The sequence below is a fragment of the Eschscholzia californica genome, unplaced genomic scaffold (assembly GCF_041429995.1).
Source record: "Eschscholzia californica isolate CP2 unplaced genomic scaffold, dmEscCali1.0.p SCAF_1, whole genome shotgun sequence".
Lineage (NCBI taxonomy): Eukaryota > Viridiplantae > Streptophyta > Magnoliopsida > Ranunculales > Papaveraceae > Eschscholzia > Eschscholzia californica.
The window spans coordinates 12,187,892-12,202,894 of NW_028238198.1; the positions used below are offsets into that span (position 1 = coordinate 12,187,892).

Genomic DNA, 15,003 nt, shown 5'->3' on the forward strand with positions numbered 1-15,003 from the left:
AGACAAGTTTGGCACTCCTAGAGATCTCTATATGTGTATGAAGAGAACAAAATGACATTCGGTTAGACAAGTCTGACACTCCTCGAGATCTCTATATGTGTATGACGAGAACAAAATTACATTGGGTCGGACAAACATTAAGTCAAATCCATGACGTGGTTTGACCGAGTTGGGAAGTGCTTGAACAATTACGAGCTTATATTTGATTGAAGGATTATTTACAAAGCAATCCCTCCAATTATTCTACTATTAAAATCCCTCTCTTTGAGTTTTGTATGCATCTAAAGAGAATGGCCAATTGAAAATTATGTGTAGGAGTAAGCTTGTTAGATACTTGCAAAAATAGAAAAAAAAAATTCTTTTCTTTTTTCGAAAAAAAATATAGAAAGCTTTTAGACAAAAACAAATGTAATTTATATAGAATGAAAACTTGTAAACTTCTATAACAAGAAGAAACAATATATACCTTTAATTCTAAATCTTTGAGATTTATCTGGTGGAAATATGCAGACACGAAGATGTCATGTTAGTCTCTGAATCGAACTCTAAGCTCAAAAACAAATAATCAGTTCCCGTTTAACAACACAAAGATCAGTTGCCATTTGGTGAGGTTGAAAACTAAACAAAGATCAGTTGCCATTTGGTGAGGTTGAAAACTAGATTTGCTCTAGTTCATGTCTCAGCAGTAAAATTGGTATATTAAGAATCATAACACACAAATTATCAGTAGACTGATGCCACATTCTGCAATGCCACTTTAAAATATGTCAAATTAAGCTGCAACCTAACTATAAATCGAGAAGAGGAAACGGATCTAACATTTTCCGCTTCGACGAGGTATCAGTTATTGCGATGAAATATAGACCTGTAAAATGAGGTTGAATCAAGGATGATATCTATTGATATTGAAATTCCATATTACAAAACAGCCCAAAGTGGGTTTTTGAAAAGGAAAAAACCACACCTATGATCTAAGATAGTGGTGATAAGGTGTAGTTTGATCCCCATTACTACTCTTATAAACATGCTACTTATAGCCCTACATTTACGCCCTCAAGATTATACAATAGTACAAGACGATGATTATGATGATCACGAAGATGATGCTTAATCGAGTAAGATCAAGATTGGGGCACTCTTATTCTTCGTTGTGGCCCAAGAACTAGCCCCTGAGAAATTCCTTAACTCAATATCAAAATTTAGGGGAATTTGCTCAGAGTAGGTACACATGAAAAGGGTGAATGAATTCTTCGCCTGAATATCAAAATTCAGGAAGTGATATGATGATCATGTTGGTTGAATTCCATCAACTAGATAAAGTTTTTGCCCGTCGTGAATCATTTCTATATCAAAGATTTTACCAGCATCTTCGGACAAAATGAACGAGCCACCTGAGAAATGTAGCTGATCTGATGCCATTCCAATGAGTTCCTCCATGGTTGCCGGCACCCACAACATAACACCTTCTTTTCTCTTCTCCTTTGGGTCCCATGGGTGGAAGGGGAAGACTGTACATTTCTTCTGATGCTTTTTGTTTGTTCCTGAAATATCAGAATATGCACGAATATCAGTTTATGTCTATAAGATAAAAAAGAGGAAGAGATGACCATCTTTACCAAAATAACAACTATAAATATATGATGAAACTTTACCGATTAACTTAGAGAAGTATATGATTAAAGTCTTGATACTGGGGAAATAATCCTTGTCTTATAAATCATCCTATCACAATGACTAGATCCATAGTCGAAATTTAAAGCATTCTCAAACATCTATTTCATTACTCGACCAACTTTGATGATGGGGTTATACTGTGTCTTAGAAAAAATGGTTTTTAGTTTCTCCAGAGGCTTTACATGGTAAGAAAACAATGTAGATCATCTCAATGAACCCTAACCTTAACATTGGATCATCTCCATGTAAATCTTCTAATCCGGTGTAAATATGGTGTAAAGGCATTGTTACAAATTTTGATTACGTCGTACGTTTGATTAGAACATTAACAAGGTAAATGGCAAAGCACAAGATGCTTGGAGCTGGAAATGAATGCTAGTACCTTGATTTTCGTAGGAGCAACCAGAGACAGAGGACAACTGAGCAGACTCCGCCAATTCCAATAATTCAACCAATTTCGTGTTTCCACATACCCGTCCTTCATCTAATGGAGTGTTTCCCCATCTACAATTTTTTAAGAACCGAAAAAGGTAAATTACTGAGCCAATTAACCTGACAATACTAAATATCTACGTAACGTGAACACTCTATTCTAGTAACTGTGGTATGTTCAACACTTCAGACTCACGAGCAGTTAAACGATACTTTAGGTTAATCTCTTTCCACATATGTTGTAAAAGTAGTCAATCCAAAAGTAAAATAAGGACAACAACTAATAAAAGATAATTTATGTAAAGCCATGTCCTTGTTTTGGCCTTTCTCCAATTCATTAAGTCCAACTGCCGTGACGTTATACATTGAACTCAAGTTTTTAAGTATTTAAATTGATTAAGTTACTAGTTTATTAGCTATACAGGAGACGAATATCAGAAGTATTGAATTCTCAATGTGAAAACCCCCCGATCTGGAATTTTAGTGAAACACAATTCGGATACACCCAAAATAGGAATATACAATCATGTATTATTATTTTATATGTACCTGTCTTTTGATAAAACACTTGCTCCAGCTTCTATTAGCAACTTCGCCATTAAATATAGACCCTGAGAGACTGCCACGTGAAGTGGTGTTCTAAGATCATAACCAATAGAGTTTGGATTTATGCCATTGGACAATAGCCTTTTCAGGAAATCGGAATCCCCTCTAGCAACAGCCGTACAGAGAACACTACCAGGATCGTCAAGTCTTAGTGATGCTCCTTCCTTTACAAGTAACGAAGATATTCGATCATGTCCTTTCTTTATGGCTTCGAATAATGGTGTGTTTCCAAACTTATCTAATTGAGATCAACGTAAACCGTTAATAACTTATAATAGCTTTAAAATTTGGAAAGACGGAAATATGCATCCAGGAATGCAATATTTAACAAGTTACCTGACACGTTAACATTTACACCTTCTTGAATAAGGAAGCACGCAATGTGCTCATATCCTTCTGAAGCTGCGAGGTGCTGTTAAAATGGAATCATTCAAACAATAGATTTTGTTTATCACTAAATGAATTAAAATCGACCCAATGGAATTCATAGAAATACTGATAAGAGTTTATAGTTATGAGTTATGACTGTTCCAGTTATGTCCATAAAGGTCTTAAGTTAGTCAGCAGTACAAATATAGTCTTCAACCACGTAAGTCAGACGTTAGCATTCCCACAATCATTAGTTTCACACTTTCACTAGATCTAGTGATAGAGATGAGTGGTAGCAAGAGCCACTAAGGGTGTATCAGAGACGCCACAAGAAGGATTCTAAGGCCCAATTTATGATTTGGCATGTCCTAGATGATGGGTCCACTTGGGGGCTAGAATAATGTGGGCCTAATCCGAAATGGTTCCACTTTCTCTAATGTATTTAAGGTCATTAATGTCCTTTATAATGTATTTTAGGGTCTTAGCAGTTTCAAAGTTCAGAAGTCTAGAAGTAAAGGCAGTATGGGATGTCAAGGGTTCGTTTTATGCCTATATAAGGGTTGTATTCCTGCTGTTTTGAGGACATAATTTTTTTCCATAGCTATTCAAGCTATCTATATTTGTGTGATTCAAGTATACCCCAACGTATGGGGTTCTAGGAGTGATTCCTAGCTTTTGCTAGTGTGATACTAGTGGTTATCTATCTTATAGTACAATTATTTTCTTCTTCAATTCCCTTTCCCCTTTCTTGTCCTACATCATCTAGAAACCAAACTTTTCTTATTAGTTTATAAAAAGTTTCGGAATCAGGATTGTTCTCAACGAGTTAAGTTTAGAAAGTTCGTTCATTTTCTCAGGCGTTCGTTGGAAATATATACCCAAATACTTCAGAAGGACAAGAAGAAAAAGGCAAGCCAAGAAAAACTAATCAGACAAGATATTCAGAATATTTATCTATTAGTTGCATACCAAAGGCGTCCTCCCATCATAATCAGCCTTACTGGGATCAGCTCCAGCTCGAATGAGACGCTTTAGGTGATATAGATCTCCATGGTATGCCGCACTATTCACCTTCAGAGCAAGTTCAGCTTCTTGCTTTCCAATATGAAACATGATATCGGACTCCAGTTGCTTGATTCTATTAGAGTCATTAGACTCTTTTCCCTGTCAATTCATAGAGTTATCAGAACGAAATCGAAGTATTAACGGAGATAAACCTTAATTGATAATTGATTTCAACCCAGGCTTATCAAAGTAATTTCAAATACTGATGAATTGTGATAGCTTACAAAAACCAGACAATCGAACATGTTAAGAGCCAACGACAAAAGAATTGAAGTATTACACATGAATATCAAATTAGTTTCAGACTACTAACTAAAAATTACATTAGATTACCTCCAAAAGGTTGGTCAAGATTTTTTGCTCATCGAAAGAACAAATTTCTAAGATACTTGTAAGAGATTGCTTATCAAGTCGAAGGAGCCTACATAGTTCACAAACACGAACTGTGTAAGGCTGAGGAATATTGCAAAGGATTGAAAGTTCCCCAAACGAGCTGTTAGGTTCCAGAAAAGCGGCAGTCTCTTCCGTTCCATCTTCCGTGATGCCTACAGCTTCCTGTACAGGATAATCCTTTTTAAGCGGAACCATTTAGTTGCACTATGACCAGTTAACTTGAAATATACATGGATAGATTCACAGAAAAATAAGAACGATGAAACACTACATAAAAACCAAAACAAATAACTTGACTTCCGAAATCTGTTTTACACGCATTAACATATTCAAGTTTACATGTTTTACGTGAAAGTAGAGAACATAAGAATAGAATGTCGTGCATACCAGCACACCATGACAAACAAAATATAGTTGATCCACAATGCTTCCTTGTTCCATAATCACTTCCCCTGGAAGAAAAAATTCCTCATGTACTCTGATCACCTGAGTTGAAGAAAAATTAGTAAACAAAAGTACTTTCAATTAATGGAAGCAATGCATCTAGAATTATCATACTTCCCTGATGGAATAATACCATGAGATGGATAAAGAGTGCCAATTGCGTGATACTTTTATATGTATTGCTTCCATCATGAAATAATGCAAAAAATAAATATAGCAACAGGTTCGTGTACATGCAGAAGTCATTCCCTCAAGAAACGATATATAAGGAAACAATTCAAACAAATACAAATTGTGTGTGTGCGTGTGTGTTGGCGTGAGGCCGTGAGGGGGTGGACAGACGAAATAGTTGCGATAACTTACTATCTGATTCATCAATTCATCAGAGCATCCTTTAAAAAGAGAAACCTTTTTGATGTAGGGCTTATATAAATCTTGTGAAATCTGCGTAGAAAAATCAACTCGTTATGTTACAATCGAGCAATTGAAGTGCAAAAAAAAGTCCTTAGATAGATATAAGAGGTAAAACAATGTCTCAAATCATGCTCTTACCATTATAAACAAAGTAGATGTTAACATTAAACTGTCCATTAATTACCAATTATTTAGAGTACTAGACTGTTGACGTTTCCAAAATTGGTACACAATAAGCAAGGAATTAAATTATCTGTTAACATTAAACTGTCCATTAGGCATAAGTTACCAATAATTTATATGTATAGAAAGATTCACTAACAAGGTGTAATATAATAATGTCATCAGACAGACAAACACTATAAAAAGTCATGGTGATAGCAGAAACAAGGAATGAAATTTCGGTTTTGGTGGAAATTACGGTCAGTCAAAAGTGGAAGGGAAGTTTTATAAGGCCTCCCCAATTTTGTTAAAAGGCCTCCCCATGAACCATTTTACTTGTTAAATTATCACTGAGGGGAGGCCTTTTAACTAAAATGAGGGGGCCCTATAAAATCTCCCAAAGTGGAAATGTTTTGGTCTTTGTGGAAATTTTACAAATTTGTGGAAATGTTAGAAATATGATGCAATTGTGCATAACAAGTCTCTTTAACCATAATTAAGCATAAAAGATGTAACCTTCACTCGAACCGTATTGATTAAGATAGAAATGTAAAATAACTCACATTTTTTTACATTAAAGATTAAAACCAAAATGATCTCCTACCCCCGTCATCGCCGTCTTGGTTTATGACGTACATGAGATTCATTTCCAATAGCATTGCGATATTTTTCCCATGACATTCAATTTTGGAACCAATTCCGATATTGTTGAATGTGTAACATGTATTGCTAATTTGCTCCTCACAAATATCGCTTAGTGGTCCTATTAGGGGATATTGATTGTATACAACAAATTGGTACTCGAGGCATAAACATTGACAGTCGTTCATCAAGACTATCGCCCCAAGAAATAGTACTTGCGTAGATGCGGATGAACTACCGTAACCATAAGATGCCGAGATTTTTCGACATTTTACACCTTGTGCAGAATATAAATTTCTAGAATCTGTGAAGTACTAGTTGACAAGAAAGAAAATATGTAGTGATCAAAAATCGATAAATAAAGAACAGAAAATTCATCACACAAATCAGTATTGGCATGCATTTAACTAAGTATAAAAGACTTGGGCCCGACTTTATTTTATACCTTAGCACGAATTGAAATTGGAATGTCCTGGATAACCGCTGCCTCAGTGTAGCTGCTCTCATACTGTAAGCGCACATGACCTTTGATCTGATCACGAATATCCTTTCCCAATTTATTTCTATTCATATATTTGATAAGATCTGCCATTTTATCCCTAAACCTCTCAGTCTTTGATCCTTTCACAATAAGTGCTGTCATATTACCAATGAGGTAAGCTCCAAGAATCATATCGAATGAGACATAAATCATGACAAATATCATTTCTCTGATATTGACTGCATGTATCTCTCCATAACCTGCAGCATAAAGACTACAATCACTACACAGTAATTTGTTTCTTTTAAATAAGATGTAAACTCATGAGCATTGAAAAATAGTTTTTCGAGTTGGACTTAGCACTATATCAGTAAGTTTCGCCGCTAGCTGAGAGCAGTAAATAGTGTAAAGAACATGGAAGTGTTTCAGATTAATAATAGCAAAAGATTAGGAGTGGAAAAAGAAAATACCGACGGTTGCCATGGTTACGATTGCAAAATATAGTGATGTAATGTATCGCTTTCCAAGATCTAACTCTCTGAAGTTAGTGTAACTGTAATCACCCAATTTCAAGCTTCCTATCCAAGTATACCCTTCCTTAGAAGCAGGTATAGTGGTGGCTAAATAATAAAAGATGCAGGCAGCCGTGTGTGTGCAATAGAGTTCGACAGCAATAAGTTTCAGAATCCTTGTAAAGAGGTAGTTGATGCGTATGTCTTTCTCCAAATTCTGAAAAAACCTTATCACTTTCCTCACTCGACTCAACCTAATCCACAAAAGATATCTCACTTCTTCTTTTTCACCACAGGCCTAATTAAAACAAACTGAAGTTAGATACTGAAAAATTCAAACAAGAGTAATGGTGAGTTATTAAGTTTATACGTTATAGACATTATCTATGTAAAGGGTCTGTTTTCTGTTCTGAATGAATCCCCAAATGTACCCAAGTCCCTCCTTTCTATAGCTCGTGGATGTTTTCTTTTTTATGTTTCGCCTGACGCAGCTAGGCACATCTACATTGAGAAGTATTTGCAAGTGTGCATATAGACTTACTTGTGATCAGCTTTGCTACTATGGAAAAATCACCGGTTTTGAGGTACATGCAAGCTGATCTTTCCAATATGTAGTATGATACCATGCCCCTTGTGAGGCGTGCTAACCTTTTCAATATGCTAGTTTAGGTCATGGGACACCTTGAGTTCTTTTCCTACATACTATATATTCTCTATCAAGCATATACAATACATTCACATCCAAACACCATCACCAAAAAACTTAAGTTGCTACCTAATTTAACTACTAGAATAAGAATAAAAAAAGTAGTTTGGGTACATTCATAATGAATAGTTCGGTATGCCGATTTATGATACTAGATCACCAGATTCCCTAAAAGCAGGGACAAGAATCTCCGACGCACCATAAACAAGGGGTAATAAAGTTTCTGGTAGCATTTACCAAAAAGAACAAGCAAAATCAACAACTAAATAGTGCCAAGGAAGAAAGAAACAACAACCCATAAACAAGCAAAATCAACCAAGAAAGAACGAAACAACGACCCATTAACAAGCAAAATCAACAACTAGTTAATAGAAATTAGAGACAAAAAAACAACAACCCAAGACAAATACTCAAATGATAAATAATAAGGAGGTATCCATTTTTTTATTAGATGGTCATAGCTAAAGAATTGATCAATATTTAGTCAACAAACATGTAATCTTGTACACTAATTCAAAAAGAACATACATATTGGACTAATTGAACAAGTAAAACTGAGAAAAGATAAAATGGGTACCACATAGATAAGATCCCAAGGGAGGCAACCTAGAAAATCGATGATAAAACTTGACTTCAAGTATCTGTACACAAAAAGAGTAAATCATCAATTCAAATCCAATAACAAAATGAAATTGATTAATCAAGAGAGAGAGAGAGAGGGTTAAGAGGGGAACTGACCGGAGGGCAATGGTGGTTCTCTTGGAAACCATAAGATAGGTTTGGGTATCTCTGTAAGCGACGAAGAAATGAATGATGATATCGATGAAGAAAGCAAACTGACCAGCAATGTCTAGAAAGAAGAATCTCCTTGGTAATCCTCTGAAGAAACCGAATTCTACTGGAGTGAAGAAAGATGAATAAATCGCCCATATCAGTATGAACTTTGTCCATAACTGATACCACCTGTGTCATTAATCCCGTTTCCAATTTCATCATTAGTTTTAGCTTCTTCGTTTCCAACTTCCAATAAGAATTGTCAACAAAAAAAAAAAACTTCGAATAAGAAAAGATGATGGCTCTTTTTATTTATTTTAGGCTGGGGATATTCTTACACTCAATTTACACCTGTCCCATTAGTATATTTTTTTTTTTTTGACAAATCGACTATGATCTACGTTAGTCGTTACAAGGCATTGATACATCATGGAGATGTGATGAGAACCATAACCGCCTAACTTAAATCATAATGAAAGAAGCCTGAAGCCCGACAATATGAAAGAGGCCTGAAGCTCGACAATATGAACTTACTCAGTTGATGGGATTAGTTGTTTATTGACTCTTGACTGATGATAGTTATAGAACTTACTCAGTTGATGTAGTCATATTGAAGGTAATGACTTGAAAATATTGAAATCACAAACACATTTAGACATGAAGGTAGAAAATGGCAAAATCGACCAACTTGATTATCTTGATTAGTTTGAATTTTGTAATTTTCAATGGTTAGGATGATTTTGTTTAAAGGCCAAAAACCAATGGATCCATGCTTCTTATTCAAGATTTCAAGCCGTCCGACAAACTATTGATTTCCTTCTTAAAATATCGGAATTTACTTTTATTTGAAATATGTGCCACATTAGCTTAACTTAACAATCTATACAGAAATCCCTTACTCACCAACCACAACTCGTTTAACACGCACGTCTACTTCTCTATTGTAAAATTTTATTTTACAAATATAAAGTAACCATGTGCATCAGAAGAACCAAAAATTAATCAAATAAAAGGTATTTAGAAATCTCCAACTTCAAAATCAAAGTTATAAAATTAGTTATTTGTTTTGAGTTCTCTAAATTTAATTGAAGATGTTGAACCAAGAAATTAATGGAAGATCACATGGGTAGAAGAATTAGTGTTCTTTTATCAATGGTTTTTAGTATTTGGGTGAACAAGATGCTCTAAATTCTGACAATAACAGTCAATTAGCCATAGAATAGATCTGAGAATGTGAGAATAATGGCAGTGATATCTCATAGTCTTATTGCACCCCTTGTGCAATTGGCTAAAGATTTGATTCCTTTACAAAATTATGTGCATCTCTTTTTTTACTGAACATTTTTAATGGATTTTTCTGGCAGACACTAAATCTTAATAAAAGATATAAAGAATAAATTGTCTATCGATAGTATATATCAGTCCTTATAGCACATATTCGAAGAACCTCAGGCCACGCTCTGGTGTCATCTATATAAATTGCTGAAAAAAGAATTAGACTATATTCTATACATGCAATTGCACTACCCTCACCACAGAAGTGATGGATTTTTCATGACGGACTATTTTCGACGGTTTACATGAATACCGTCGCAAAAATTATAAGTTTCGACAGAACTCATAGTCTACAATGCTGATGGTGCGGCTAATTAAGTGTCGGTAGGAAACTTTTATTTTCGACCAAAATTAAAATTAATTAAGACATTTTCACAAATCAATCATGTCTTTTGGGAGGATGGTAGTAGTTTTTGAAACTATTGAACACTTAAAAAAAAAATATCAGCAACAAGACAAAAGCAGATTTATATTTAGGGTTTTTTGAGTTTACCCTCTCAATACTAATTGCTAATTGAATTTACCCCCTCAATAATTGATAATTGAGTTTACCCCTTAAACTTACTATTTTAGGCAAAATACTAGGGTCATGTTTGGCGTAAAGGAAATAAATCACAAGTTAAATAGTGTACGGACAAAATAAGTCTTTACGAATCATATTCTTGACTAAATCTAACATATTAAGGTATTACAATTACTAAAATCTCATTACCCAATCATTACTTTTGATAGACATATTCATTTTCCACGCATCATCTAACATTGTCTTAGTGTTTTTAATAAAAGTAGTAAGTTGAGGGGGTAAATTCAATTATCAATTATTGAGGGGGGTAAACTCAATTAGCAATTAGTATTAAGGGGGTAAACTCAAAAAACCCTTATATCTAATATATAACCTGAAGGCAAAGATAGTCAACTAGCTTACAATTTGTTGACAATAATTGTTGATGAAATCAATTGACTAGGGCATGAAGTTTTTTTTTTTTTTGTTGAAAGGACTAGGGCATGAAGTTGTTTACCAAAATTTATTTTTATGTTGTCAATCTATTTACGTGTATAGGCATATGATAAACTAAACAGACAAATATAACACGTCAACAACTGTCAACATCTTATTCTAATAAAATTTAAAGATTTGATATACACGTCATTGTATAGTTCCGAATTTTGTCAAATATCATGTTATATTCCTTAGTTTCATTTCTAGTATTTTAAATTATTACGATTAGTGTATTCTGTTTTTTTTTAGTTGTAAACGTAATATATTAATGTTAGTTTGTGTTTTTCCTAGTCGCCAAGCATCTCATTCGAAGTTAGCTATTACATTATATATTTATTTTGTATTTATCTGCAATGAAGTGGCCAACCATTTATTATTATACTTTTTCTATGATCCAAATCAATAGTTTTTTTTTTCGTTGAAATATCCAAATCAATAGTTGATAATAAAATATCAAACATTTGTATGAGATACGAAAGGTAAATACAAGTGGCTGACACCACCCTACACTTTTAAAATCTAAAAGTTTAGCACTGAAAATGCTAATACCGGATCTGTATTAAAAAAATATTCGACACCTTAAAAATTGTCTTAATTATAATAATAGATACTTGTGCTAGGAGACATGGGGAGAAGTTAATGAACTATTTGATAGAATTGTCGAAAAGCACGAGGGGTGATGAAAACATACAATTTCTTACGTGTTCTTTTAAGAGAAATCTAAACTTATTCAGTTCGATCTATTGGGTTTTTACGTATAAATCAAACAAGCAATACTAAGTTTGTTCACTAACCAAAATAAGTTTCAGAGATTATGAGGTAAAACTGAGTTTAATAAATATACACGAGTAAAACCTGTATATATATATATATATATATATATATATATATATATATATATAATATCATTTAAAGAAATGTCTCAAAAACATAGGCCGACCGCCGACCAGAGTCCTATGTGAAATGTAATCAGTGAAGATATATTCTAAGCATTTTCACATCTCCCTGTGGTCGGTCGGCTTAAATTTTCAGGTCATATATCACTGTTGTTAGTTCAACAAAAAAAAATATATCACTGTTGTTAATTTATGGATAGTGGGCCGCTGTTACTCCCGTCAGCCCTTTCAGTCTTTATCTATTTAAACTGTTTGTTACTATAAGTTAACCTCCTTATCTTTTTCTCTTCATCTAAAACCATTCACTATCCTCGAGATACACGTCAAAGATTATCAACGGTTCCAGATCATTAAAAATTTAAAAGAGAAAGTTTTTAAGGGTGAATTTGAATCAGGTGGGAAATTTAAAAAAAGTAGTAATTAGTTACCTGTTATCAGGATGAATAACGAAACCTTTAATTCCATTAATGACGTTTTCTCGACTGAGTCTTCTAATAATCCGATTCCGATCCGTAAATCCAAATTCTTTCTCTAATAAATCGAATCGACTTCCTCTTGATGAAAGTATCCGATCTTTCAATTCCGCAACTTCATACTCTTCTTCTCCTCCAGATGATGAATTATTTCTGTTATTTTCATCTCTCGTCATTGATCTTCTCATCCTATTAAACATGACGAATTATTCAAAATTGGCATTCAAGATCTAATCGATTCAGTCTCGAATTTCAATTCGTAAGAAATTGAAGTTTGATTAGTAGATGAAAGAAAGTAAGAACACGAGAGAGATGATAAATTTAACCTAGCTAATAATTTGTGATGTGTTAGATATGTAGATCAAATAAAGATGATAAGGAAGTATTTATTACCTTTTTAATAAATTGAGGTCACGAGATGAGAAGAAAACCAATGGCGATATTGCTTTAGCTGATATAGTTCAATCTGAATTAATCACTTTTTTATGCAAGTGGATTTTGAAAGTTCCAGAAAAGGTAAAAACTGAAGTGGTTTTACTTTCTTACTATTATCTTTGAGTTTCTTCTCTCACTAGAAATCTAGAGAGAGAAAGAGAGAAGTAAGAAGGGGAGAGTATGGAGATGAAGAGAGTAGTAAAGAAGTGATTGGGATATTTATAGAGAATGGAAGTAGCTTAGCTGGAGAATGAGATTAAAAATAATATAGGGACAACTATCAAATTAGATGACGGCCAACATCTGTGACTAATACTATCTATATTTTTATATTATTAGATTAGATTAGATTTAGATAGATAGAGAGGAAAATTATTTTTTTTTTATCACACAAACATTTCCCTCCCTTTCTCCTCCTGCTATTTGACCTTTGATTAAGGTATTGCCGTCCAGCCATTATAAGTTTTTAGGTTTCCTTTTAAGCACTTTTACTTGTAAGAACAAAAAGAAAAAATACAAAAAGAAATATCCTGTTCAATTTTTGGGTATTTATGTACAATTAGGATTTGGCATCTGAATTGGACTCCATTGACATTACTGAATGACATGTATGGTTTGAGTTAAGGTGAGGCCGTTGTGTAAGTGGAACACTAAATATGTTAATTACATAATGAGCACTTGAGCAGTCATCCTCTTTAACTATACTCCCATGCTATGTGGTGTTGTTTTTAGGAGGGTCGGATTGGTACCGTCACGACACAGTCAGATTCGCCAGTCAATCTCTGTTTATTTGTTCAGAAGAGATCTAGGTCTTCTCTCAACTTAAAATTATTGTTCACTTAATATTATTGTCAAGTGAAACTCTTAGACGTTATCAATTAACTTTTATTTAATATAACATGTCTTCCGTGGTGTAGCGGGTTAGGAATGGCACATGTGGTGGCGAGTCATATTGTCCTGAGACATATTGTCGTACATAACGCGTTGGGGTCAACGGATCTGGGAACCCAAAATCTCAAGTCGATCACACCCCGCCAGACTCGTGACGAGTCAACACCGCACATGCACAACTCGTGTCGTGTTGTGTTAACCCGCCTCCTAAACAGGTTTGCGTCAGTCGGTCTGTTTCTAGTCGACACGCATGTTGGGCACAACTATTTGATGTTGAATCTCAAAGTTTGAATTCATAGATTGCAAAAATGGTATTAGTAACTCTTAGTTAGTGAAAGAAATATTTCATGCTGTTTTACGATTTCAGTTAAGGTATAGACCAAGCGGGTCAACCCGTGACCAAGTCACCAGAGAGGCGAATCCAAAGAACCTCTGTCACCTAAGTTCGAAATTGGGAGTTCAGCACGTGTTTCCAAGGCTCCTTAAGTCCTGTTCGAGCTCTAAAACTAATCAGGTCATCTCTGATCTTAGCTCAGCTCTGGATCTTGGAGCAATAAGGGAGGTCTACGGAAATCAGCTTGGTCTCTAAACCGTCTTGCCTCATGCATGAGAAGGCGAATTTGAATCTCGGTTTACCCGAGCCTAAGGTCCAGGGCGAAGATGACCGTGAAATCTAATATTCTAAGCAACGTGTAAAGCAAGAATACAGTGGGCGACAACTTTCCACAAGTTATCTACATAATCGGCAAGAAGATCTATTAAATACAAAGTTTTTTGCAGGTTTTGTCCCAGAATCACGAAAAGTAATTCACTTTTTGATTAGTTGAATTTTCATATCATATTGTGATAACTGAAAAGCCAAATTTAGACATCATCAACCTCTCTCAGCCACACCCTCCTAACTAAGTTCACTTTCTTCACAAATAATAATGTTGTTCATTCCTCTGTACTAGTAAAGTTGGAATTCGATTTGGTTAGAAAATTTTCATCTATTTATCAAGTCAAAGAGGTGAGGGGGGTGCTGCGAACAAGAGCGGGAGACGCTTTTAAAACTTCCCGTGAGAAAAGACCATAAAATATTTAAATGTTTGCTTTTCATATTAATTCATCAAGCTCATGATTTTAGAAAATAATTAAGATTTATGAATACTTTGTGGCGAAAACATAAATCTTAAGCATTTAAGAATGATGAGGAAGAAATGAAATAATGTCGCCTCACGGAGTTTGGGTGGTTTTCCGTGTTTTAGTCTTCAATTACTTAAAGTTTTATTTGTATTTATGATTATATAGATCATTGTT

At 34.3% G+C, this 15,003-nt stretch overlaps 1 protein-coding gene across 2 annotated transcripts; it reads right to left on the reverse strand.

Annotated features, from left to right (window-relative positions):
- Positions 1-873: 873 nt before the first annotated feature.
- SKOR (STELAR K+ outward rectifier) lies at positions 874-13,264 on the reverse strand. Of its 2 annotated transcripts, XM_086644091.1 has the most exons (14): positions 12,772-13,264; positions 12,334-12,567; positions 8,639-8,863; positions 8,478-8,541; positions 7,153-7,492; positions 6,647-6,942; positions 5,347-5,427; positions 4,927-5,025; positions 4,480-4,701; positions 4,051-4,245; positions 3,049-3,124; positions 2,656-2,950; positions 2,057-2,178; positions 874-1,541 (listed from the first exon to the last, which is right to left on the reverse strand). In XM_086644091.1, exons 2-14 carry the CDS (start codon positions 12,564-12,566, stop codon positions 1,288-1,290), a joined length of 2,502 nt encoding a protein of 833 aa, XP_086500217.1. In that variant the 5' UTR covers position 12,567; positions 12,772-13,264; the 3' UTR covers positions 874-1,287. The 2 variants fall into 2 exon arrangements, with proteins under 2 accessions (XP_086500217.1, XP_086500222.1); XM_086644096.1 differs by lacking the exon at positions 12,772-13,264 and having other exon boundaries at positions 12,334-12,741.
- Between the last annotated feature and the right edge of the window lie 1,739 nt (positions 13,265-15,003).